General features: G+C 46.4%; 1 protein-coding gene across 1 annotated transcript; it reads right to left on the minus strand.

Annotated features, from left to right (window-relative positions):
- Positions 1-1,004: 1,004 nt before the first annotated feature.
- On the minus strand, positions 1,005-27,910 carry LOC137667836 (pre-mRNA 3'-end-processing factor FIP1-like). The gene is given in 17 exon segments (XM_068408961.1): positions 1,005-1,666; positions 4,439-4,530; positions 4,532-4,598; positions 6,542-6,740; positions 8,078-8,133; positions 8,693-8,750; positions 11,206-11,232; positions 13,157-13,355; positions 14,461-14,566; positions 16,643-16,767; positions 17,546-17,676; positions 20,284-20,394; positions 21,413-21,471; positions 22,536-22,642; positions 23,521-23,605; positions 26,518-26,557; positions 27,427-27,910. Coding segments are annotated over 17 exon segments (1,689 nt in total). The 5' UTR covers positions 27,521-27,910; the 3' UTR covers positions 1,005-1,533.

Consider the following 27,910-nt stretch of genomic DNA (forward strand, 5'->3'; position numbering starts at 1 on the left):
GTTAATTATACCTATTTACAGCTTGAGTAGCTTCTGTCACCTCCACAAACAGAGCAAGAGAGCAGGGGAGTGGATGCACAAGAGCTCTGTCCACCCTGGAGAGGCACCACGTCCCCCTTAGCATGCAAACATGGAAGGAGCAGTGCTGACCGGGGGCCAAACCCTAGACTGACCTCAGCATAAAAGCTCCAGTGCCAGCATTTTGCCCTGATTCAAGCCAGGCACAGACCAGCTCAGGCTGGCCTGGGGGGCAGTGCCTGGCCCTCCCTTGGGTGCCAGCAGCAATGCCAGAGTCACAGGTGACCGATGAGAGATGCTGTGACCCTCAAATCACGGTGTTCCACCAGACCTGACGCGGCTGCAGAGGCAGGAACACTGTGAAGCCCGATTCCAGGCCCTGCCCTCGAACTCTGGTGCAGCGCACACACCTCCCCACTGCACACACATTTCCTGGCATCTCAAAGCACCTTTAAAAAGCTACATTAAAAACAAGAAGCAAACAAAACACCCACTCTTTTTTTTCTTCTCCCCCCAGGTTTTGCAGTTAATGACTCATCAAATGCACCGTCACAGCACATAAACTGTTACCATAGTGCCATCCTGGCTCACGTCTCTCAGGCTGGAAGCTTCACGTGACACTCAGACTTGCAAGATTACAATACAAGAAAAATAATGTAACATTTCAGAACTGTATTATTTTAGGGCAAAGATTTAAGACAGTTTTAAATAATAAGTCAAAGTAGTGGAAAATACTTTAAAAAAAAATTAAAACTAATTAAAGAGAAACTCACGCTCTTACTATGGGTCTTCTGTTGATTTCCCACCTATAGGTGTAACGTAAGAACTATTTTTGCACTGAATACAAAAACTGCTGGGTTTGAAGTCTCTGCACACCCATGAGAGCTTCTCAAAGCCATCAGACTAAAGCAGCATCTTGTGACCCACCAGGAAAAGCAGTTCCTCCTCACACGCTGCCCAGCGGCCCCAGAGAAATCAGAAGACAGTTTTGTAGCTATAAAGAAATTTATTTGGGGATGAAACTTTTCACTACTAGGAGCCAAGCTCTAAGCTGGCTCTCAGGATCTAAATCACACTTTTCTTTGGACAATAAATTTCAAGTCGCACTTACTGTCCTATTTTTCAAAAAGGAATGATGATGACAAAAAAATAAACAAAAGCTATGACCTAAATGCGTTAGTTTCAGCTGAAGCCATCTTCCATCAGAAACCATAGGATCTGATACAACAAAGTTCTCCCTAGGGATGTTTATGAGTAGCTCAGTGCTTGGGATACTAGTACTGCTGTAGTTTGTCTCGTATCAAAAAAAACAACCAACCAACAAAAAAAGTTCAACTGTATGTGCAGCCTCGGCTCTCAAACCACTGCCATGGGCTCCACTGCTCACCCAGAGTCAGCCTCTGCTCCCCTGGGGGAAAAAAATGAACAACATCAAACTCCCAAAACAAAACGTCACCAACGCCACGCTGGTTCAAACGGAGCGAGTTCCTCCTGCGGGCTGGCCGTGGGCCTGGGTTACTCCTTGGCGTCCGGCTCCTCTCCCTCCTGGGCACCGTCTTCACTGGCCTCCTTCTCCTCTTTGCTGCGCTTGTTCTTTTTGTGCTTGTGACGCCGATGACTCTCCCCCTCCTCGCTCTCGTGTTGTTTGCTGCGGTGGGGAAGGAACGGGAGAAGCTGGTTACATCCGAGCCCGCAGCAGAGCCCCGACACACCGACCCTACGGCACACGCGGGGAGAGCGCTTTGATCTCGAGCAGGAGACAGACCAGAAGCGCTGAGGGCAGCACGGTGCCACCGAAAGGCTTCATCGTGTCTGTGTGGGACGATCTGATACCACCTGTGGCTGAACCGGGGGCAGGTTACACAAACCGCTGGAGGTGGCTGCTCTGCCCCACACGCTGCGTCAGCACACGGCCCAGGCTGCAGCGTACCACACACTGCTGCCAGAGTAACTTTTGAACAGTTTGTATAAGCAACATCTCTGTCCTTCCCACTCCTAAGGGAGCTCTAACGTTTTTGAGGCATCTCAAGCTTCAAGGAGAAGCACTGAGGCTGCCGAGAGAAAAGAGAGTCTGAAATGTGAGAGGTGTTTGAAACTTTCACTCCTCTGAAAGGAAATTTCAGATTTCTTGGGGAAATCCCTGGACTAGAGGCAAGAAAGGGATCAGTGTAGCTAGAGAAACGTGGGTTTCCTAATGGGAGGCAGATGGTGTTTCTACTCCTGCTTACTCATAAATGACCTGGCACTTCACTAGCTTTGTGCTCTAGAACTCCTCTGTCTCCTCCCCCAGAACTCTTCTCCAGATGCAGCTGTGGACGTTTACACAGGCCTTGTGTGACGTGGGAGGAATCCCAGCCCCAGTCACTCCGGCTGCGCGTGCCTCCGCGCCCTGCACCGCTGAGCACGGCCGGCTGCGCTGCGTGCACACCGCGTGCCCGACAGCCCCCACCCGCCCACACCAGCCTCCGTCTCCCAGCAGGGACAGTGGCAAGGTGGGAGCTCTGGTTTTGCCCACTCCAGTTCTTGGCCCCTCCTGGGAAGAGATTTTCTGCTGCTTTGCAAACATGCAATTATTTTTCCTCACAGACTGGAAACCAAGTGAGCTCCCTAGGGCTGACTGTGGTGTGAAGGTGGCAGAACTAAAACAGAGCACAGTGTCCAGGGAAAAGCAGATTAATTTATCACAATAGTCCCACAGTAGAGACACCCAGCTCTGCGAGCAGGGACAGGCAGGTGTGGAGACCAATTCTTACCACAGCTGGGCTACCAGTTTAGCAGCAGACACCTGACTGGCTGAACCACTGAAGCCCTGGCTGAAAAGCTCCAGGCTTTGAGGAATTTTCTGACTTGTTTAATAAACAGTTTCACAGTCATTAAAATGAAGAGGAAAAAAAAAAAAAGAGAAAGAAAATAAAGGCTGCTGCCTCTTCTCAACACATCTTCAGCCACCGTGAGGTCAGCAACGTGGCAGTGGCTTATCCTTGAACAATACAGTCCTTTAATATTTAAGTCCTTTAATATTTAAGCAAGTGTCAGTGATTTCCTTCAGACTGGTCAAGTTGCAGTAAGCTGGAAACTGCAAGGAAACCCTTTTGTCTTCCTGCAAATGCCTTAAACAGGCTCAAACCTCAAAGTGCCTCAAGCAGGGACTCTGGTATGCACTCGAAGGGGCCTCAAACACGAAGTATTCCTCCCTTTGCTTTAGCTAACGAACACTTCCCATCCTACCACTCCGAGCAAGACAGAGAGCATCGGTGTGTGGTTTAAGGAGCAGAGGGAACAGCCAACCTCGTTCCCACCTGGTGCAGTAGCCCAGTTCTGTAAATGGAGCTCTTGAGCAGATTCCGACACTGCTTTGGTGAATCCCATCCTGTTTCACACAGTCAGGTATCTAACACCAGATGTCATTCTGAGGAGAGGAAGCTGAGAAATAACCTTAAAGCTACTGGCTTGCTCGTCTGGTACCAGTTTGGCTTCCATTTGTTCTGTATTCAATTTTGATTATGGTCCTGGCCTTCCTTCCCATCACTTTGTTCCCAACCCTTCAGCAATCAGCCCTTTCTTGAAAACTTACTCATCTCCTTAAGGATGAGAACAGCCTTTTGCCTCCAGTCACTACGTAGGAGTTTTTCTGATACCAATTTCAAAATACAGGTAGTTACCTACAGAGCTGACACGGATTTCATCTGAAAGAAGGACACAAGCTGAAGCACCAAACAACTGAGCAAGTCTGCTCAAGGCACTGCCAGGATGTAAACCGACACAGCAACAGAGTGTTGCCTCAGACCAGACCTGTTACTGTGCTGGAGGAATGCTCTCACAGGCACATCATCTGCAGCAGACACATTTTCTCCAGAAAAGCTGAGATTTTAGGACACCCTGCTCTGCTCCAAGTGTTTCACCTTTCTCCAGATCATCATCAAGCTCACCAGCAGAAGCACTGGGCACAGAGCTCCGATCGCACACTGCTCAGCCCCCTGCTCCAAGAGGCAATATCAGATTACAGGCTGAAGAAAGCTCAGCTCTTCTGCACAAGAACACACGACACTGACAGCTGATGCTTTGCATTTTACTTTGTGTGTGCTTTTTCACAGTGGGAGCTCTGCTGTTCTGATGTGATGTTCAGCACAGGTAACCTCTCCCTTCGTCAATCAGTGCTGCAGTTTTGTTGCCAGCGATTTGCCATCCTGCCAGCTGCCTCTGTGAGAACTTACAAACACCACGGACTCCTCTCCCTCTTACAGTCCTGTCCCCTGCCCAGGTACAAGCGCTTTCTCTGGCTGGGTGTTGCATCTTAGGACATCAGCAGGTCATGGGAAGCCAGTATGACCCAGGGCAACAGCTCAGAACACAAAGCTCCTTGTCTGCAGCTAAGGTGTGTTCCCATCAGCAGCCCAGCTCAACCCCGGACAGCTCTTACCGTCTCGACGACTTATGCTTGCTGCTCTCCTCCTTGTCCCTGTGCCTGCGCTCCCGGTGCCGATCCTCCCGCTCCCTGCTGCGGTCTCGGCTTCCGGCGGTAGTCGCGCTCGAAGTCGTAGCTGCGCTCGCGGCTGTAGTAGCGGTATCGTTCGTCATCGCTGCAGAAGAGAAGGGAGAAGTGAGGCAGAGGAACACACCACTCGTGGACCTGGAAGTCAGGAGCCGTGTTTACAGGACTGCAGAACCCCATCCTCACCAACAAAATCCACCACCTCTTCCTCTGTCACCAGGGTGAGGTATCTGTGATGCTCCTGCAAGCACCTGTAACAATAACCTGCTGCTGCTTATTGAACCCAAGATGCAACCCAACCCCAGCTGCCAACCACAGCGAAATAACGTTCTCCATTTGCCTACTGCATAGCTCATATGCCCAAACAGTTGGGTATCATGGCTTTCTCCTGGCCTCTTGAGGCAAAGGGTTCACAGAATTTGTTCTCTGGATTTGCATGTGGCCACCATCTCGGGGCTTTTGCTCTCACAATCCTTCTGGAATATGTCCAAGACATTGAGCTACCTTGTTCAAAACCAACAGAGACACACTCCTCTTCACATTCTGCCTCCCCTGGTGCTGGATTTTACCTCACAACACGGTTGTCCCAGATAACCTGTAATTCTTTTGTACAAGTTAGACTAAGGGACTGTTTTCTTCCCCACGAGTTCAAAAACTCAAATTGTGAGAACAGCTGACACGGTCTTTCTGCCTACACCAACTACCTGCCCAAGGCACCTCATTAAATCCACACACAGGAGTGGGCACGATGTACCCCAGATTCTGATACATCGCACCCTCCCCTTCCCTCTACATCTCATAGTCCCTATTCAGCTTCCAAAACCCAAAATCTAATGGGTTAACAAGTCCTGCTGTGGGAAACAATATTGAGACTCTGAGAGAAAGGAAGTCTGAAACATCGCCCTGACGCTCATGGAAACAAGCTAGACAAATAAACATCCAATATCAATCATCTGCGAGTGCTCCACAGGGCCTCCGCTGAGCACGGCTGCTTGCCCTGCTTGACAAGCACCATCTCAGAGGTCAGCACGCTCCAAAGCCCCCAGAAATGCGAACAATGTGCTCAGGAGTGCTGATCACCGGACTTGGCCGCAGCATGAACCTGCTCAGGAAGTGTGGGAGTCTGAGTTCTTCAAACTGTAGCAAGTTTGTCTTCTGTCCTGTTCCTCCCCCTTCCACCCACAGTGCCCACAGGCTTGTAAGGAAAAAAAAGAGGAGGGAAAAATCCAAAAAGGTTAGGAAAACGTTGCCCTCTTTGCTCAGCCCCTGGGCCGGGAAGTTCCCCAGCAGGCAGCACCCCTCTGCCAGGAATGCGCATTCTGATCATGGTTTGAATGACCATTGCATTTCTGAGCCTGAAGCCTGCAAAAACACTGACGCTGCCTGGGACAGAACAAAAAAGTGAGGGGTTTAGAAAGAGTCTGCGCAGCCTAGCCTTCACTTGAGCTCCCTACTCAACGCTGGGAGGCTGAAAGCCTCCTGTCCCAAGTGCTCCCAGCACTGCTGTCACCTGAGATCACAGCGGTTCCCACCAAGGTGGCTGTCTCCAGCACTGCTCGCAGAAACGCCCGGTTAAGGATTTACATCTCATGGCTGACTCCTGGGGAATGGCACTCCTTGCCCTGAAAGCCTCTACAGGAGAGCTGAGCAAAGCACAAGTGGTTTTTCCTTTGATCTGACAGTTGCCTTTAGAAGACAAGAAGCAGCAGCTCCTCTGGCCAGTGCTTCACACCGAGCTGTGAAATACCCGGTAAACACAGAGGGGCTATTTCATTTACTGGCCTCACATTACAGGTGGGAGAGCAAGAGGAACTGGTTCTGCTGGATTTAAACCAAAAACAAAGGAAAGCAGCCAGTGACACTGGCTCCTAGTTTGTCCTCTAGTTATTGATCCAAAGCGTCTCTTCCCCAGACGTTTCAGGAAATTAAACTGGTGTAATCTATAATCCCACCCCTCAACCAAACACCTCCTTGTGCTCCAGAGCTCCCCGCTGAGCAGCTGGGAGCAGGCGCCGCCGAAGCAGCACTCACTTGTTGTACTCGCTCGTGGTCGGAGTGCGGTCTCTGTCCCTCTCCCTCTCCCTTTCCCGCTCACGCTCCCGCTCCCTCTCACGCCTCGAGCCCGAGTACTCCCAATGGCTGCTGCTGGAACTGCTTGTGCCTTTGTCCACCGTTGTCACCCAGGGCGTGTGGGACGTGGAGATGGGTGGGTAGCTGATGAAACCCGAATCTGCAGCGAGAGAGCAGAATCCTTGTTCGTCTGCAGCATTAACAGCATCCTCTCTGCCCCTCCCTTTCCAAAGACACCCTCTGGAGGTACAGCTGGATCCATGGTGACAACGGCCCAGCTCCCTCCTGTCCTCACTCTCCCTTTTTACCTTCAGCAGTTTGCTAAAAACACGTGACCACCTTTGTGTTCAAGACGAGATATTGGCAGACGTCGCTGCACAACCTCCCCAGCCCCTCACACAGCACGTCACTGCAGGGGCTGTGCACACCCCAGCTCTTGCTCTCTGTAGGTCCCGCTATAGAGGCCATGCTCTAAGGTCTCCACTGAGAAAAGGTTCAACCCATCCCTCCCAGACATCCTGGCGTGGAGAGCAAATATACCTGCAGTGCTGAGGCACCCCTCTCCCACTGCTGAGTTAGCCCCAGGCTCTCGGCCACCCTTACAAGGTCTCACTTCTCACCAGGCACCTTCTCGCCTACGGTGGCAGCTGGGGAGGGCCAGGGGCACCAGCTGTTAATGCAGGATGCCACCTGATGAGCCCAGAGCCACCAGCGCTTCCCCAACCAGGTGCTGGGACCTGCTCAGCTGGGCCAGCGAGGTCATACCCAAAGCAGCACCAGCTGCTGAGAAGCTGCACATATGACAGCACTCCTGTTTCTCAGGAAGGGCTCACACTGCCCACTCCCCCAACCATCCCCTCTAGAGCAGGCAGCACGGTGCTGCCCGGGATTCTCCCTGCTCAGCACAGCGAGGAGATGCCACTCCAAGTGCTGGACACTAAGGAAAGGGGAGAGAACGTGGGCACTGCTGGCAGGGCTGCAACAGGGAAGGAAATTCGCTGAAATGCTGGCACTGCCTCTTCCATTACAGGACAAAAGGAGACGGATGCCCGTGTGTGCCTGCAGGCAAGGAAGATGATACAGTGGGGGAGGAGGGCACACAAAAGCTCAGGGAGATGTGAAGCTCATGGTTGGGTTTGTCCCTGAGCGTGGGGGAAAAGGAAGAGAGCGTGGAGTGAGGGTGAGCAGGTATGTGTGCAAACAAGAACACATTGGAGGCACACGGGGAAGCTTCTCTGTTGCTGGGTATCTGCACTGAAAACAGTGACCCTGGCTTAGCACTCAGCTACAAAACTCCATTCACCACTGCTGCAGAACATTCAGCTTTCTAAACCCCTTCTGGTGCAGCCAAACTCAGGATGTGTGTCTAGTGACTCGGCACAAGCAAGACCCTGAGGTTAAAGCAAGCATGATGGCCACCAGCTTAAGAAAAGCCTAAACTACCAAATACCAGAGAACAGAGAGAGAAGCGGTTTGACTGTTCTCCTCAGTGCTCACCTGCAGAGTTGTAGCCAAAGGGAGGAGGCTGCCTGTTGTTGTAGCTGGCCGGCTGGCTTTGGAGAGAGACAAAAGGGTGCAGGTTACTAACATCACTGACCCGTGCAGGTATGTCTGCTGCAAGTTCACCCCAGTTTTTCTGAAGCCCTGTGGGACACCCTCATGGAAAACCCCCTGTTTCAGTGAATCTCTTTCACTGTGCATCGCAAACTATCACGCGTACAGGTGCGGTTGCTTTGCCACAGCTTTGGACACTGTTGTAACTCCGTTGCTTGCCCTGCTTTACCCCTCCCTCCTGTACCTCGGGCAGGCTTCCTGGGAAATAACCAGTGCTTACAAAGCACCCGGAGAATCTTTACAGAAAACATCTGGAGCACATAAGGTGCTATCAACTACTCTGCACTAGACCTAAGTGCACACCTAGATTTTATTGGCTCCTTCCTGTGTCATGAACACGCAAGGTAATCCCAGAGGATTCCCTACGGACTCTGCTCTCACCCCCCACCCCAACCCAACCCCAGACTACGAATCCCTAGCACTGACTTTAGACCTGCTCTCCTCCCTTCCTCGCTACAGAGGAGCTGTACTGATGGCTCAGCCCAGGTGTGGTCTTACCCATCCAAGGTTGGAATGAGGAGAGCTGGTGGTGGTGCCAGGGGAGGCGGGAACAACCCTAGACACAGAAGCGTAAATCACCACAAACATCTCAGTTTGCCATGAGGGAACAAGACTTCGTTGCTGTTTACAGTTAAAAGCAGTTAAAGCATCTTTTTACTCTAAACAAGGCCCTGCTTGAAATGAAATAATCTTCCTTCAGGGCTGTATCTCCTACCAAAATTAAAACCCTACAGCTGTGTTAAGTGCTGTAAGGGTACGGAAAGAAAAATAAAGGAAGAACTGCCTTCTATTTTGGCTTATTAATCGTAAACATAAGATTCATTAAGTAGTAAACATTAACCCTTATAGTCCTGTGGAAGACAGAAAAGTCTGGTTCTTAGGATGCAGACATGGTGCAACTACAGCAAAGGTTTTATTGCTCCATTGATTAAAGTGAGTAACTTTGTCTCTTACAAAGCATCTAACACAGAATTCATCTGGTTTTGTTTGTTTTTAGAGAAAGCCAATTTTCTGAGCACACACACATCTAAAAATCATGAGAAGCCACAGCACCAACGATGCAGAGAGAGTTGCCTGAAAGGTCTGACACTTCAAAAATGGGCCCAATGTCAAACACATGAAGTTATTACACAAAATCACAAGGCAGGATCTTCATGAAAGCAGAATTAAGCAGAAGTTTATGAAGGCCACTTCCAGAAGTGACATAAGCCTTGGAAGCCAAAGTCCTCAATCTTCACCAAACAAAGTGAGAAGGACGTGCTGACTGCTCCTAAGGGAATTTTTTAAACTTGTATCCATAACTATAAGCAACCAGTATTTCTACAGGCAGTCACCAATGCCAACAAAACCAGACTGACCACCCATTGGCTTGACTTTGCATAAAAATTCCTGTTTATTATTAAACAAACAAAAAAAGGAGCAAACTAAAGGAGTCGAGTCACCTGACTAACTGCAGGTTCCTTTTCAAGTCAATGGAGACTGAGCCAGCATAATCAACCAAACCATGGGGCCATTCATCACCTCCTACTGTGACCACCTAAAGTGGGTCAGGAGAACCCCTCCCTAGAAGTGTCTCACTGCAAAAAGAGGTAGTCTGAAGTCTCCAGCTCAGCTAGTGGAGATTTATGCTGCAAACGTGTTGGGGGAACATGTCTCACTCTTAGATCCCCTTTTTTTTTCCCCCCTCCTTTTCTTAAGATCTTCAGATAAAATGCAATGCCTAGAGCACTTCAATCACACCTGCTCACCAAGCCAAGTACTTCAAAGTACCACTGTTACAAGCACCTAACTCTAATGGTGGTGGATCATCATTATCATAATTAGCAGGTATTCTCCCTCATCTCCCTTTCCAACCCAGTTACCTGAAGTGGAAGTTCTTTGAAACAGCCTGGTCATTCTGTCCACCTTGCTCCTCCCGAACGACTTTAATCTGAATGCACCTGACTAGCAACTGGGCGCTGCAATGTCTACACTCAAGACTGGTTTGCATTCAGTTTCACTACAATATAGTTCTATGTCCAAGCTTACTGTGAGCAGGTTCTTTCCAGTACAACAATGAAAACCAGCTCTGCAATGTTATTGTATATTGGGAGGAGTATGAAAGATGACATTTTAAGAAACACAGGAATTTTCCCAGTCTGAGGGACAGCCCAGCTAGTGTAGGTTTTCCATATTTCCATTTGGGAAGCCCAGGGCAGAGTATAAATACAAAAGCACGGACACAAAAGCTGTGAATCAAGTCCAACATGTCTGACACACAGTGAGGACAAGCACATCAAGTCCAAGGTGCTCTGGGTGCAGACCTTTTGCAAGTACATGAATCAAGTACACAGTACAACCCAGAGACAGTGGCCCCACTGCACGTACGTGTCACCATCAGCCTCGGATTTTCAGGGGTACAGCATCTGGTCAGAACTCTTGCTCCAAATGGTCTACTACAGAGACAGCTGAATTTCTTTTCCCTGGACTAGGCAAAATTTCCAGTAGAAAAAAAAATTACAGCTAGAGGAAACTCAGTTTTGTAGTAGCTCTGGGGTTCTTAACTTACACAAAAGATTAGTTGCTATATTTCCTTATTAGTATTCACCACCTCTGCTGCACACCAGGGAGCAAAGGCTTCTGATGGAAATGGCATTTGTTCTGCTCAGTCTCACACTCCAAATTCCTATACAAAGCACCAATTTGGCACTCAGACTCTTGCTGTGCAAATGTCGTAACAAGAACTAAACCATTTCAAATCTGAGGGGCTTTTGCCATCTGAAGTTCTCCATTTCACTTTCTAGACTGGTCTTCAGAGACAAAACAAGACCACATTAAAAAGCCCTACAGATTATTATTTAGGTCCAGAATATAAGATAAGCAGCTAGAGTGCAACACTGCACTAGAGTTTATTAGCTTTAAATTAAATGTGCTCTAAAATGGGTCTTGGTGTCATCCTGTCTCGTGTTACTTAATCCAAACGCCCAGACAGGGCCATCTGTGTGCTCAGAACCACTGCTGTTAACACCTACCTGGAATAGGGCCGGGTGGTGGCAGACCTATGGAAACAAGCAAGCAAAACAAGTGAGGGCAGCAGGTAAAGCACGTCATCCCTGTACCTCAAGCTAAACCTAAAAACACACTTTCGAATAAATTTCACATATTTGACCAGCAGAAAAATCGGTGCTATGAAGCAGTGACCAGCCTACGAACTATATAATTTTCCCAAATGATAATCCCTTTACCTTTATATTATAATTTTAAATGTTGCTGCTCTTACACTGGAGAATTCCTTTTTCCAAGTGTCAACACACAAACAATTGATTTGGCCTTCAGAACAACTGAAGGCGCTGGAGAGGAGAACCTGCTGCCGACGCCAGTGTCCCCTTTGGCTTGTTTGTTGTTGTTTTTTCTTTTGAACTTTTAGAAAAAAAGTCAATCATAACTGCATAGTGACATCAGACCCTGGTCAACAACCAAAAGAACAAGTGAACAATTTATCTTGATTTTGCAAATCATTCTGATGAAAGGCAGCAGGAAAAGCTACCGTGGTCCACCAGCAAGTGTTGCAGTAATAATCCTCCTCAGATTAAAAGCCTTGACTGTATTTTTCTTATTCTGTACCTTCTGCACGTGGAGCCAGGACAAAATACAGGAGTTACTGCCTGACGTGCTCCTGGTGACTTCTCAGAAGCCTGGCTGCTTCAACCTTGATGCGCTACTTAAGCCAGAAGCAACGGGGGCACAGACACGGCTTGTGTTGGATCAGAAGACACGCAGACTTAGCAGGAAGTGAAGACAGAAAAATGTGTCTCAGGCCGTGGCCAGTATGTCTGTAAACTTGCTCTGAAAAGGGTCAACAGGAAAACGACCCTGCGCCCCCCCAGAAAACGCTGCAGGAGTAAGTGTATTTGGCCTTTTGAGTTGCAAAGTTCTTTGTTCTCTTCACCAGCATTGCCCTGTTTTGCCTGGTGCCCACAAAGAGTCCTGCTGGCCTCCACGTTGCAGAGGCATTAAGGAACCTTGTGGAAGCTGAATTATTACATGCACAGAAAAGACAGTGAAACTGCTCTGTACCATCGTGCTCAAGACAACAAAGTAGAAAAAAATCAGAGATGTTACCTCTGCCATCTCACTGGGTTTCAGGACTCAGTCTGTAACTGCAGAGGCAAAGGGCATTCCTGCAGGCACAGGACTTATCTTGGCAGGGTCTTCTCAAGCACCAAGTGCTCTTAGCACACTACAAACCCCTCTGGTTATTGATAAGAGCACACAAACTTGCCAATGCTGAGCACTGGCCACAAACCCATGGTAAAGACCTCATTTATGTTATTTAGATTTTGCTTTTAAAATGAAGCACTGCTCTAATGTCTGCACTGGATACTAGACTCTTCTGGGAGCAGTAAGAGTCATCCTGCAGTGGCAGTTGGTACAATAAAATGCACAGAAACAAACACAGAAAGATACAAATCTTGGTATTTCAAGGCATAAACCAACCAAGAACGGACCTGGCTTAGAATGAAAGTTGTTTGTTAGAGCTCCTGTTGCAGAACTGCCAATTCCAGCATCACCCTTGAAACATTTGGAATCAGTCACAGCCAGGCAGGATCTGAACTAACCAGCCTGCTGATCTGACCCAGGACAGCAATTCCTGTGCTCTCCCCTTCCTCCACAGATAAACAGGAACCCATTTCTTTACATTTATCAGTAAAGCAAACGGATCGGTAGCACCCAAAGGCTCTCCCACAGAAACAAAGCCTAGAGGGTTTTTGTTTCAAGGAACAGCTGCCATTTTTTAAGTATTCAAGGTCAAATGCTGAACAGGCTGACGGAGACACTGAAGATTGGCCAGGTCTGAGGACCTGTTACCTGATTGCTCGACTGTCCCATAGCATTTAACAATTAAACCTTTGATTCCCTCCAAGCTTGGGACGTCCTAACTTGCAGCCTCAGACCGTCACATATTGCTGTGTGAACACATACCTGGAGGATGCAGGGGAGGTGGAACAGAAGTAACTGGTGGAGGAGGGTGGAGGAAGTGTGGTGGAGGTGGCCCAGCGAGCGGGGGAGGCGGTGGGCCTGCTGGTGGTGCAAACGGCTGTTGCTGAGGTGGCTGTTGGGGCTGTGATGGCTGCTGGGGCTGCTGGGGGGGTTGTGGCTTACTTCCGTGGTCTCCAAGGACCTTAGAAGGCAGAGGAATGAGAAGAGAGCATTTTAATCTCTTTGCTCCTGCAGCTGGGACCTCGCTGTGCTGGCATAAAGGGAGAACACATCACCAAAAGAGGCAGCACTGTGATACCAGGAAAGACCAGACTATGCCATACCCAGGGTATGGTACCCAGCTGCCTGACCAAAGCAGGTCACATACCCACCGTTGCCGAAGGAACGATCAACATGCAGAAATACCAGAATGACCTGGAAACACGGGTATCAATGCTTGTAAGTGGGAGGAACAACCACCATCTCCTAGCACATTTGTTCTCCTGGGCAAACTGTTTTTGGCCATTGTTGTCAAAATTTGGAAAACTGACCACTAAAAATATTAACAGACCACAAAAACACATGTAAAAACAACATGTAGACAGGGGAAAGGTTCCATACTTGGGTTTTTTTTTGGTAAATTGGGAGTGGTTGGTAGGAGGAAGGTGGTTAAGAGAGAAGAGTTCTCAGCAGGTGGTCCTCAAACCCTGCACATAGCACCTTCCTACCTAGAAGCCAACCAGAACATTATGGTCATACACTGGACATGCAAGATCAGAACTGACTCCAGTTTTAAACCCCAGGCTTTTATTTCTTATAAGGGACAAGATCCAGTAACACAGGCCCACCCTAAGTCTGAAGCGTGGGCTGCATCTAACAATGCTTAGACTAAATGTTACTTCAAAGCAAAAAGGAACACAAGCCCCCAGAACTCCACTGCAGAACTGGAGATTCCAACCCAACAGTGGAGGGGAAGGGAATACTCCACCTAAGAGCCTCCCAGCTACGTACCCCGAGGAATACTCTGGGAGAGCTGATGAGAAAAGGAACTTGGGCCTCACCATCCAGCTGGGAAGGCGAGTCTTTAAAGGGCAATCCCCAGCTCCTAGCAAGACACAGCTTTTAACAGAAGTTAATTCAACCTGCAGAAGGGAATGATACATGTGTACGCCTTGATAGGGTTGACATACCACGTACTGCAGACAGAAACTGTGACGTGGGAGGTCAGGAATGCACAGACATTTGCCCAGGGTTCATTAGAAGATCAATAAAATCAGAAATTTGTCAAGATGGCACAAAACGTTTACCTGAATTGGGTTCTCCTCAGAGGCATGCTTATCACGACGTCTTCCTTCTACTCTCCTAATTGTGCCTGCCTGGCCACCGATCACATCAATTGTCCCACCCAGCTTCCTGGTACAAAGTAGATGCATCTTTTTAGGCTCAAAGAAGGAGCAGTTTTCCCCACTATCAGACAGACTTCTCTCGTACATTCTTTTCCACCCAGGAAAAATCTCTAGAGGCAGCACTCAAAGGGGACAAGAGGTGAATGAGAAGCCCTTCTTCACTTTTGAGCACTTTGAGCTCTGCCAGCAGGGGAGAGTTCGGGCTCTCTGAACACCCAGAAACATGATCCAAGGAATCACCACACATGGGTGTAATAACATGGATTGCACACTCTGGTTCAGAGCTGAAATCCTTTACTCACTCTCCAGATTTGAACAATCATTCCCAGATCAGGCTCAGAGAAAGCAGAAAGTATTTATCAGGCGAAGCCTTTAATGTTATCAGCCCAGATTCTTCCTACTTTTTGTCCTATTCCAACTGTTGCTGATATCATTTAAGTTATTTACAAATCGGATTCTCAGACACTTTCTAGCCCACCTCCCTGGGGTCTACTCTGCTTCTATTAAAGTCAAAACTTTTGCCATTGCCTTCAATGAAATCAAGGCTAGATCCTTGGAAAAAGAAAATATTAATGTAGCCAAGAAACAGTGATGTGTATGCACCAGTGGAAATCAGTCACAGAACCTACAATTCTCCACGATCGTTTATCTCCATACCCAGGTCACTCTCAGGGGAAGAACATTTTTATAGGAGCTCGTTGTAAGGTCATCACAAGTAAAGCTTTGTGAGAGAGAAAGCACTCGCAACTGAAGTTTAGGAATCCCTGGTCCTATATTTATGCATCAATTGATTTCTGTAACTATGGCCTTAGACATGTTTTCCTGCAGTTAGGACAGAAAAGTGTCAGCACTTTTCCAAGTTAGACTACAGAATTTTCTGTCTCAGCAGGAAATTTAGACAAAGTAGACATAAAATGCTGGCTAGTTGGTGAGATAAAGTTTTCTCACTGAAATCTGCTCATTTTGTTTAAGTAAAAACACCCCAAACAACTCACTGCTAAGCCCACGGTTTTGATGCTGCTGTGGTGCACAAAGATACTCGTTCTGGTCCTGACCAAAAGCTCTGCTGCAGGAACGGAATCTTGTGTGCCAGTACTTTCAAAACCAGACTGCAAGTTAAAATGGACAAAAATGCTGTGCAGTCACAACAGCATTGGCTTATTTTGCAGTGGTGTAGATTTTCAAAAATCTCATGAGATACACATAACAGCTGGAAACAAACCCGACTGGTCTGATGGCACTATGAAGGGGGACAGAAATGCCAAAGTGCTTAAATGCAAACAGGCCAAGTAGAGCTTTAAAGCTTATACTTGAAGCATGTAGTTGGTTCTCTTCTCAGACAAAGTGAGAAGTTGGAATGCAAGACTGATTTCTGCAAGACAGGTGTGCAAAAGATGTAATGTGAATAAAGCAACACCAGATTCCAAAGCTCTGGCTCTTCTGGTTTCACACAGCTTTGTTTTTCTGAAGCTTTTGATAAAAAAGCATCAACCTCATAAGGCCAAAGTGTTTTTTTTCCCCAACAGAGGCTGCCAATCAAAACGACTCAATTGCTTTGCTTTGTCCAGCCTTGTGGATCCTCTCTCTCATTGGAGAAAGTTACTAATTAGCATGCAGCAAGCAGCATAGTGTACAGGTTCAGAAACCAATAGCTCCTCTTATCAGCTGCCAAACACGTAATCCACTTCCACTTAAGGAGGCAAAGATTAACATCGTGGGAGTAAGAATAAGCCAAGTAAGCACAAGCAGCCAGCAATGTAAGCCCTCAAAGTTGAGGTATTTGCCTTGTTTTTTCTACTCCAAGAGACGTGTCCCTCCAGCTGGGATACAGGTTTCCCTCCCTGTGCAGCACTATACTGAGGGTATCACCAAGGAGAGGTAAATGGGTAGGCAGGGGTTGCACAACCCTCAGGAGAGCACTGCTGAAGACGACAGTTAGCGAGTGACCACAGTAGCTTCCTCTAAAGTTTAAAAGCTGCTTCTGTTTCAGGCCTGAGGAGATTGAGATATGATGCAGGTGGATCCCAGCTACCCCTATGAAGAACACAGTGCACCCGGGCTTTATGTCTGCAGCATCTCTTACCTGTTAGGAGGCGGCCCAGCCTTCATGCGTCCTCCCACCAGAGCCAAGAAGTCTGTTTTGAATTCTGTTTTGATGATGTTGTTTTCCACTTCCTTTTCAGCATTTCCTGTTCTTCCTTGCTGAACCTATGCAAGGCAATATATAACACACAGGTTTAATGCCCTTACTTTCAACTGAATGTAGAATCAGAGACTAGCCCTCAGCAAAGGAAAAGGGCTCCCTTGAGGAACAATCACAGGGCTCTTGCAAACGAGCAACCTATTCTTCAGTCAAGGTGGCAGACATTTCCGTAAACTAGTTGGCTCTTCCAGCCTTGGCCTGCTGTCCACTGTCTCCTGTTAGAAGTCCAAAAGTTCAACAATCTCATATCCTTTCTCATGTTGACCTTAAGTCAAAACTGGAAATAGTAGTACTTGCTGTATTGACACTTTGGTCAAAGTTCTGGTTAACAGCTGTTGGCCACCTGATGGACTTCTGCAAAGGTTGATGGCCAAAGTAGTCTCCAAACACAAAGGCAGCCACACAACTGCAGCAGTCAACAGCAACAAGGAAAACAGCCATGGATGCCCAGCTCCCCTCTCTGCACCTCTCACATCCACAGGACCTTCCAACCAGACACACATACAGCTGAGTAGCCTCAAAGTCAACTGGAAATTCACTCAGGTCTTGCTGCTGCAGTGGTTCAAACCTGACAGGCGGATGGAAATGTTCGTTCCATACAGAAAAGATTTTTAGCAGAGAGGTTTAATCTTTAAATATACATTTTTGTATTTGTCATCACTGAAAGGAACACAAAACAGTTAGGTATCAAGGTACCTTCTACTCTTATACTCCCATCTCCATGATCACAAAAACAAGTCCCAGTTTTATCGTAGCCATATGCAGGAGTAACATGTCGCCTACCGTGATCTTATTTTCAGTGCTGATGGGAGGAGCAGGATCCAGTCCAAGCTGAAGCCGTCGCTGCTTTTCACAATAAGCTTTCCATGTTTCTTCATTGAATCCATAATTGAAGTAATCAGAAAGATCAGCACCTGACAAAGGGAGCAGAAGTTAACACAGGGATTCCAGCAGACTTGCATTCTCAAATTGTCCTTTAACTGATTAAGTGAAGAGTTAAGAAAACAAAAATCTTCTAGAGAGCACAGCTTACTCTCCATTCTGTCAGAAAGCCACTGTATGACACAGCAGAGATGGCTGCATCTTTTGGTGGGAGGGGGACTACAGCCTGAACAGCAGTGGGACCATTTGGGACACAGAATACAGCACATATGCAGGCTATTAAAAGAGATCCTTGCAACCACTTATTCACCAACCATTTTTTCAGACTGGTTTCTTTCAATTGTCCAAATGAGCCGAGTGCTGGGGAGAACACAGGAATGATGGTTCCAGCTCCCACCACAAAACCTGGATGGTGCCACAAAACCTTTTCCTTGGCAGAGCTAAGCGAACACGTTCCGCTCCTGACCATCCCTGCCTTTGCTGTTTCGAGAAGAGATTCTGGGACTCACCCATTTCACGAAACAGGGCTAAAGTGGAAGTTTTTTATTGATACATCTCAGACTACACAGTAATTACAGTTCAGTCACGATCCTAACTTTAGCCTTCCAACATCGTTATCTTACTTTGACAGTCATCTGTGACATGTGCCAACTCAGCACGAGCACTTCTGAGTAAGAGAGGTGGCCACAACCTGCTTGCCAAGAAAACGTAGGTGCAGAGGGACAAACAGCTGCAACTAACTCCGTAAAACATACAACAGGAAGCATTACAAAGCATCTCCTAGCCCTGCTGAGGTGTCCCTCAAACATCCCTCTCGCAAAGGTATTCCTAGACAGACCAACTCTAAAACAAGGAGCTGATACAGAATGGCTAAGCAAAACACTTAGACTGTGCTGAGCTTGGATCTACACAGCGAGGTTTGAGTTTATCTTCTAGGCAGGCCGCTCTTCCTGTGGTACCACCCAAATATGCAAATTTCACCAACACAGACTCAGCAACATGACATTTACATATCTATTTTATCAGCCTATATTTCAGCCCTCTGTCAGTTCTTCCACACCACATTTCTTCTTCCTCTCCCTCACTTAAAGAGATACCAACCTGCTGAACAATCAACTGAAAAGGACACAAACCCGAAAGGCTGTTGAGTAACAAGCTACTTGCCATCTAAAATAAACTTGCGGGCTACACCCCTGTGCAGACATCTTCCCTCTACTCATATTTCAACACTGTTTTAAGGCTAGCTGGCTTCATTCTGGTCCAGGGATGTCAGCGTGACTTCCATGCTTTATCTCTGAACTCACTTCATTGTTTTCCTTCTAGTATTTCCTTCCTAGCCCCCTCTTTCTCATTTCACAATCAATGGAAAATCCCCTGCAGAAGACAGACCACATTTTCTATTATGTCTGTACTAGTTACTATCCATCCCACAGCGCTTTAGTGCTGGTTTGATACCATGACATGTCAATGTAGTTATTACCACTGTTATGTACTCCGATGTTACGTACACCTTCATTTCAGGTGGGCAAGAGATACCAAAAACACACCACAGCCAACCTGATAAAAGCATTACTGAGCATAGCAATATTTCTGAAAGATAAATAAAGTAGAGGGGCTGGCAGGGAGAAAAATTATTTCTGAGAAGAGGCAAGTGGATTTCTTGTTTCAGTTAACATTTCATCGTAACATGTTTTATGAGAGTAGCACAGCAAAAATTTGGATCTCTCTGGTTCCTTCATTTACTTTTGTATCAAATTCAGATGAAAACCAGAAGTTTATTTGTAGCATCCTACAGCTGTCATGCAAGAGCCGCTTCCGAGTAGAAATCTCCCTAATACTAATCAGGAAGACAAAAGAGACCATATTAAAACCTGCTGTGCCAAGTACTATTTGTCTGGACACAGTCTAGACAATATTGTCCAGAAGAAATAAGCATGGACTGCTCGCTCACAGTCATGCACCTAGGGGCAGAATCTAGCAAAGAATTAGGCAACACAGCTTTTCTAAATGAAAAATCCCAGCCTTTCTTGTCAGAGTAGACAGCGTTTTCCTTCCTTCTATTCCATCGTTTGCAGCAGGAGAATTCAACACAAAAAGACAGCTTTCCTCTCATGACGTGCTCACGTAAGTCCCACCATTGCTGCCCTCTGCAAGGGGCACCTTCCTGCAGAAGCGTGGACAACCCCAGGACCCAACTGAGAAGGGTGCACGGGGATGACTCTGAGCTTGGCCTTGGTCAGACAGAATGAGCAAGCTGCTGCACGTGAAGAGGAGACCACACATCAACAGCCAAATCTTGATCCTACTCAATTGACTTTACAGGCAAACATTATCGTATTGATATCAGTGCAATATTTCCTGGAACTAGGGAATTAATAAAATAGAACATTAAAAAAAATAGTTGTTCCCTCTAGGGAAGTTTGTAATAGAGTAAATGCTACCCAATTTTAGGTAGAAGCATGGCTTCATCGATCAGTAAATGTCACTGATCGACTAAACAGGCATCAGAGGGTGAGCAATGTGCATTGTTCCACTTCCCTGCTCCCTGGCAGCAATAAATGGACAGAAATTACATGCGAAATTAAAGAGACAACTAAAAGTGCACAAAATATTTACCACAAGAAACTGTGAGGCCCCACCTGGTTTCCTCCACGGTTTGTCTTCAAATGAATCTAAATCCACTTCTATAACAGGCAATCCATTTATATTCCCTGCGGCATCTAAGTCAATACCTTTGGGCTGCAACTTGGCTTTGGAGAGAGAGAAACCATTACGACTTTTAATGCAATGCCTGCAATCCACTAATTTGCTGAGCAAATTACTCCAGTCAAAAATAAAGCGTTACTGTAAATTCACTGCTGGCTTTATAGCATGTAGGCAACCACAATCAACTTTTTAATAAAAATCACTTCAGTCACTCTATAAATAAACAGCCAGGGTATACAGCACTTGCACTCGAACAGCAGAGAAGCAAATTCAACCCATTAGTACTACAGACGAATGGAGTAAATTATTAGAGCATGCAAGAAATTTACCCCAAAGGGAAGAAAATTTGTGTTCCCCTCCCAAGATACACACATTTTCTCGTAACAAAGAGACTTTTTCAGGATCAGTCTTAAGTGGAGTCAGCAAAAATCTGTTGAGTACAGAATCTTCAAGGAGAATTTGTTCTTATTTTCTCAATCAAAAGGTAAGTCATTTGCATAAAGAAATTAACCGAAGGAAGTATACAAAACCCATGAAAGGACAGTCTCACATATGAGGAAGGACAGAATCCACGTCTCAACATACAGTATAAATTAAACCGAGTGGTGGGGAAAATTTCATCTGCAGAAGTATGCATAGCTGATACTTAAGGCCAGAGTTTGTTTCTTTTAGTATCTCACACTGCAAGCAGCTCAGTATACTGACCACACAGTTCTTCTCCAGGCAATTTAGAATGTTTGGCCCCAGTGCAACGATATAGTTTAGAAATATTCTCATTTTTTACTATAAAAGTAATAATCAATGTATTTTTTTTCTAGTTTAAATAGAATTATAATAAGCTTGTTCAGTGATGGGTAATTAAATCACTCCATTGCACCCTGGCCCTTGAGACTGCCCTAGGAGCGCGTATCTTTAGGAAATGCACTTGCTATTCCTCGTTTAAGTAAAATGCACTAATTCTATATCCTTCCAAACACAGACCAAGATTTGCAGCTGCTCCAGCTGTCAGCACCAGCTAAGTGAAACATTGCAAAATGTGAAGGATAAAAATAACAGCAATACCTGAAGCAGATGCTCCATAGCCTCTACCCGTTTTTAAGTTTAGATTCATAGGAGTTCCCCTATAGAAAAGAATCACTACATTGGTATTTGAACAAATTACTTGCTTGAAGATTTTCATGCAAAATATATTCAAGCCCTGAGATCCTTCAGAAGATGCTTAGTTCACTTGGGTTCATTCATGCCTCTACGATTTTTACTACAAAGTCTCAACACCTTACAAGTGAGACTGATTTGCCACTGAGTTTCTCTAACCCTACACAAACCCAGCAAACATACTCACTGACCAACAACAGAACAAGAGGATTGTCTTGAACATGAAGGGAAAGGTTATTTCTAAGAGTGGCAGTTACCATTCTGTCCAGGAACGTACTTAGTATTTAAATGGAACAGAACAACATGGAAATCACAGCTGCACGTCACAGAACGAGGAGAGAAAGGCAGAAGCAGCAGATTTCAAAAAGGTTGTCTGCAAAATCTAGTGAGCTGCTAACGGATGCGCTGCTATTCAGAGTAATCCATCCGACTGAAACCACCTCTGCAACAAGGGAAGGAAATGATCCACGAAGTGGAAAAATTAGAATATGCTGCAAAGCACATGTAACTCATTTCCTTAAGAGGAAGGCTGCTAGCAGCAAGCAAAAAAGCTGTCGTATTATTTTTATTCAATGCAAATTAGGTAGAATTTTAAGTCAGTGACACAATTTCCTGGTTCACAAATCCAGCCTCACCATTTCTGAATCATGAAAAATCAGACAGCTGAAAAATCAGTAAATTCACATCTTATGCAAATTCTTATCAATATAATTATGGTTCTTGAAGTTTTCACAGATGATGAGTTAAGCATAACTTCCCACCTTTGCTTTTGCCCGATGAAGCACAGTAATTATTTGGTTAATTTTCCAAGAGCAGACCCATGCATTATCATTCCTATTTTACAGATGGATTCCCCAACAAGCAATCGCAGGACATTGCTGCCCATCAGCTTCTAACCCCATTCCGGTGTTCTAGCCATTACTCCCATGTCTCCCCCAGGACAGATCAGCTCTCGTCCACACTTTCAATCCCAATCAAGGCACTAGAGCTACCTCAGATCAAAAATCACACCGTAATCACCAATACATACATGTACGACGGTGCTCCCGTTTTAATGTTGCCAATAGTAACTTTCACGTCGTCATCATCACTGTCACTATCGCTGTCATCTTCATCATCTTCACCACTTGGAAGGGTCTAGCACCAATAAAAGCACACAGAAGCTCATTAATACGTAAAACTGATAAATTCCCTGGGACAGTAAGCCAAATCTCACAAAGCTTGTATGATTATGGACTATTAGAAAGAATGATTCTGATATAAAGACATAACTTTCTACTGCACTCCAAGGCTACACAAAGTTGTCTCTGGAGGCAAAAACCACGGACGTAACCAGCCTTCAACATAAACGGACAGGTGCCCACAAAGAAACTGCTATGTCCTTTGAAGAAGTGACCCTACATGAGAATCAGGATAAGATTTCTGAAGGTGGGGAAGGTTTAGCTCGGTTCTAAGAATTTCATCATGTCCCACAGTTCTCCTCTCCTCTTTCTGAAAGAGCCAAAGCTTTTCTGACACATCTCCTTCACAGGTCCATGGTGAAAGCATACAATCCCAAATAAAAATCACCAAATTACATTGACCAAGCTTCACCTAAGAACCTTGGAGCAAATATTCTCTCACAACTTGTGTGGCAGGAAGCTGCTGAGGAGCTCGGCTTGGCTTATTTAGCACAACCAGTCCCCAAGGCACTTAACTCTACATAAGAACTTTACAGGTGCCGATTCAACTCCAGTGGAGCACCACTGCTGAGGCACAAAAGCAAAGGAAGTCTTCCAGATATCCAGCAGTGCAGTTTTGTAAGACGCATGAGCTGAATTAACACCTCACCAATACAAAAGGGTAGGAGGAAGGTGTTCCTAACCCTCCCTCCTTTTCCATGGCACACGGGTTTCTCAGAACTCTGCATGAGCCCTCTTGACATACCACAGTGGCAGAAAATAAACCCATCATCAAAAAGACTAGAGGAAGAGGGGGTGGAGAAGCATGTCTACCATTTGCAGTGGAACACTTACGTGTTGCGACACCTCTCGGTCTTCATTGCTGGCAGGCCGGTTCTCCTGAGGAGCATCTTGCAAAGGATGAGAAGATTCTGTGTGTCTAGTAAACGTGACAGACAAAGGAAAGTGGACAAGCCCAATCTAGAGGTTCACCTATAAACACTTCTAAAGCATTCATCCAGGTGACTTTCATATAATGGCTTTATTCACGTAGTGTGTTCATTCTGCTGGCAGTTAGCTCAACTACACGACAAAAAATTAATCATCCTTGCTTGGCTTTGCTTTTGTTGGAAACAATCGGTTTAGCGCTTCCACAGAGCACGGCTGCCCCGCCAAACACCCCTCAACACCTAATATACAAGTGGCAACTACCATAGCCTTCAGTTTTGGTTTGGCACAATCACAACTGATAGGAACAAGACCATAACAGTCAAAACTTCACCTTGCCCTTAAGGATGCTAATAATTATACATATGTTTAGTAAGCAGCAAGCGCATGTGTCCCGTAGAAATTAAGGAAAAAGTGATTTTAGTGTTTCTACAAATAGCTTACATTAATGAGTAGTTAAAATTTAAAGAAGACAAGACAGATAATTATCCACCCAATCTTCTCATTCATTACAAATTATTCCTAATGCAACAATGGTCACGTTCAGATTTAACTCCAATTAAAGAGTCTGTACAAATGCTAACACTGTTTATTGCATTAGCCAAGCAAGAAAGTCAAACTGGTGTACACATGCTAGAAGAGAGTATGTTACATGTTACAAAACTGAAATACAGAGATCATTTTTCTCTAATGTCGTAGGTAAAACCTAGTAGAACTTCAAAATAATTCTGGCTTTTCAAAAGAGACAATTAGAATAGCCCAGGCCCAGGAAACCCAATTCTCCACCAGTACTTTGTGGGGATGTTTCTATTAATTTAAAACCCCATGTCAGATAATAACCATAGACCAGATTATCTTCAAAAAGAAACATCCGTAACACCTAACAGAATCCAAACACTGGTCAGATTAAAGCCATTTCAGAGGCGGCAGGAAAGGAGACACCAAACAAGTAAGCCAAAAGATCACACTAATGCAACTCAGAAAGCAGTTACTGAGCATAAAAAAAGAACAAACGAACAAGAACTATTGGAGCAGTTCCTGAAGCTCCCATATTAGAAAAGCCCCATATACCAAGAAATGCAACAATCAAGCCAAGATTGAGAAGAAGGGATGAAGATTCAGCAGCTAACCAAGGAAGCACAGGTCCCATTTTCACCAAGTCCCTGAGGTGACGGGTGAAGACACTTTAAGTCATAAAAAGCAGCCAAGATGTTTAAGGGAAAATCAGTTTGTAGAAGTATGTCAAAGCTGCAGACATGGGCTATTACACAAGGACCAAAAGATGTACCACTGGAAAAAAATCTCACAGATGGCTCCAAGACCTTTCTGCATTTTGTTTGCCAAATCCAAGCAACTTGTAACATTGACCTCATCCCTAGAATTTTCTTAAGACCAAGATGACTGAATTTTGGTAGAGTGACAAGTATTACCTTCAGCTTCAAGTCACATGAAGTATCTGTGGGTGTGCATTAAAATTTATGAATCGGAGTTCAAATAATTTGCTAAGTAACAGTCTGTCCCTAACCTGTTTGCTTCCCAGGAATGAACAATGTGACAGGTCCACAGCCATCATCTGCGTGCAAAAACGTGTCACAGCTATTTAATTTCCCTGGAATGCCACCCTAACCCTGTGCATTACTGACATAACAGCATCCTGCACCACACTGATTTCTGCTTCATGGGTAGAGACAAACACTCGAGACAAGCCAGCAATGCATCCCTGGAACTGCAGCCATCGACAACACAGCAAACAGAGTCATTTTTCTTAAAACACTTCACAGCTTTTCATTTAGGAAGATTCTCATTGTGCAACAAAGAAAAGAAAAGAAAAAAAAAAAAACAAAAGGAGGGGGAAAAAAAGAAAAAAGAGGAGAGCTAGCGTGACCACTAATACTTCTGCATCTTGCAGTTACTGGAGACAGTTGCTGGAAATGCAGCTTTTTAATCCTGCTTGTACAGTAAAATTACATTCAGATGAAAGTGATAAGGAACAATAGATTTATAGAAGTTAGCAGTAAATTTCATCTAAACTAAAAGTTGTTCCTTCTCACAAAACTCATTTGATGTTTTCAGGTAACAATTTACCAAGTCTGCCTAAAACTTGTTTTTGAACAAGTTTTCACATTCCCTAAGCACAGGATACTTACTACAGAAGTAGGACAGCATCCACAACAATCTCAGAAATTCCAGATACTGAATTCACAATGACCTTAAAGGATAATAAACATTAAACTGAACTTTTGAAGGTGCTGAGCACACAGAAGTCCAGTGAAGATCAAGTCTTCTGAAAACCACATGACATTTAAAAACGGCAAACAGACAATATTTCTGCCTAGAGAAAACTCTGTTGGTCCAAAACACACTGCTACAAATAGAAGGGAGTTATGACCAAGGACAGGCAACACTTTCCATATACAGAAAGCAAAACTGATCAATGAGTTGTCCCCAACGTTTTTATCCAAAAGTCTTATCCAAACCACGTATTTCATAGATCTCTCATAATTTGATCACTCAATAATTTCATCTAGGCTTAAAGTTTTTAGCTTTTCCAGGCTAAAGCTCAGGCCACGTTACCAACGCCAGGCCAGCACAAAGGCCAATCCTCAAGGCACCATTTTCCCATAGAATTAAACTGGAAAACAGATCTGATTTAAAAATAATTGGGGAGAGGGGAAAAAAGGGTTAAAAGTTAGATTTAAGTCAAATCACTTGACTGATCCAGTTCACCTTCCAAATCCATAAATGCTGTGCCAGCCCAAGCGTGGTGGCATGGGATGGGAAAAGGACAGGCTGGTACTTCTGGCAACAGCGTTGGTCTAAAGCGTTCATGAAGCTACGCTTAACGTGGCTTGATCTTCTTTGCAGCATATATTGTTAGAATGAATAAACAGTCTCTGGACTCACCCAGAAATTGGTCCATCTTCTTGCTTACCAGTGGTGTCATCTGCAAAAACAATAACAACAATAAAAAAATAGTTATTCAAGTGAAAGAAAAAAAAAAAAGCTGAATTTAAGCACTAAATATGTTGCAGCTACAGAAATACCCAGTAGTGCCAAGGCGCTACAAGCCCAATGTTCTCTTTTTGACAAAGTTCAACTAGAAATGGAGCAACTAAAAAAAAAACCACCCAACAAACAAAACCTATCTGCAGAAGTGAAGCCTCACCCCGCCAACACAGAACAAAATTCAAAATACAAATTCAAAGTCTCAATGGTGGGAGTAAAGGGAAACATCACATAAGGAACTGAAGTCGGATGTGAAGGTCTATATATAGACTTTTAACATGCCAGGCAATAAGAAACGTAGAAGTATTCAATTGGAAACGACAAAGATGTTTAAATAAAGTCTACACTTTTTCCTAGACACACACACACACCAGTCCCGTTAGCCCAGGGGTTCACCTGCATCAATCACGTTAATAAGATTGGGATGATTAGGAAACTGGAACCGTAACAAAGCATCACGTTAACCTCTTGCGTCACCGTGTTATTGTTAAGAGGACAATAACCCATCCCCACCGCCCCCAAAAAAAGCAGCTCCGGCGCCCGCCCCCCAAAGGGAAGCTCGGTCGGGAGCCGCCCGCACCGAGCAGTGGCGTGCCGCCCCGCCGGGAGCCGGCCAGCGCCGGCGGGTGACACCGCCCGGGCCCCGCACACCGAGGGCAAGCGGGGACACCCCCGACCCCAGTGCGGGGGCGGCCCGTAAGGCGGAGTCGGGGGCGATGCTGGGGAGGCCGGGTGCTTTGCATTGCATCCCCCCTCCCTGGGCCCGGGGCGCGGCCTGGCTGCGCGGCCGGGGGCGGCGGTACCTACCACCGTAGAGCCAGTGCTCCTCGTCCTCCTCCGCCTCTAGCGGCGCCGCGCCCGGCACGGCGCCAGCCGCCGGCGGCTCCAGCTCGGTGGCCATGGCCGCCGCGCCGCGGGGCTGAGGGGAGCGGGGCGCCCCGAGCTGCCCGCCCTCCCCCGCGCCCACAGGAGGAGGCGGCGGAGGAGGAGGAGAAGCGGCGGCGGCCGCCGGGGCCCCGCTAGGCTCCCGCCGGGGCCTGAGGCGAGGCGCGCATCCGTTGCGGTCGGCACGGGGCGGGGAGGTCCGCAGCCGCCGGGCCGCGCCCAGGACGCCTCTCTAGCGCGCCGCCATTGCTCTTTCTTTGGCTCCGGCGGGCGGGGAGCGGGGGAGGGAGGCGCGGAGGAGGGCGAGACCCCCCGGCGCGGGCGCGGAGGCGCCGCCGGGCCTTCGCACCGCCCGCTCCGCCGTTACAAAAGGCGCCGCGCACCGGGCCCTGGGCTACGGCTCGGC

The sequence above is a fragment of the Nyctibius grandis genome, chromosome 10 (genome assembly GCF_013368605.1).
Source record: "Nyctibius grandis isolate bNycGra1 chromosome 10, bNycGra1.pri, whole genome shotgun sequence".
Lineage (NCBI taxonomy): Eukaryota > Metazoa > Chordata > Aves > Nyctibiiformes > Nyctibiidae > Nyctibius > Nyctibius grandis.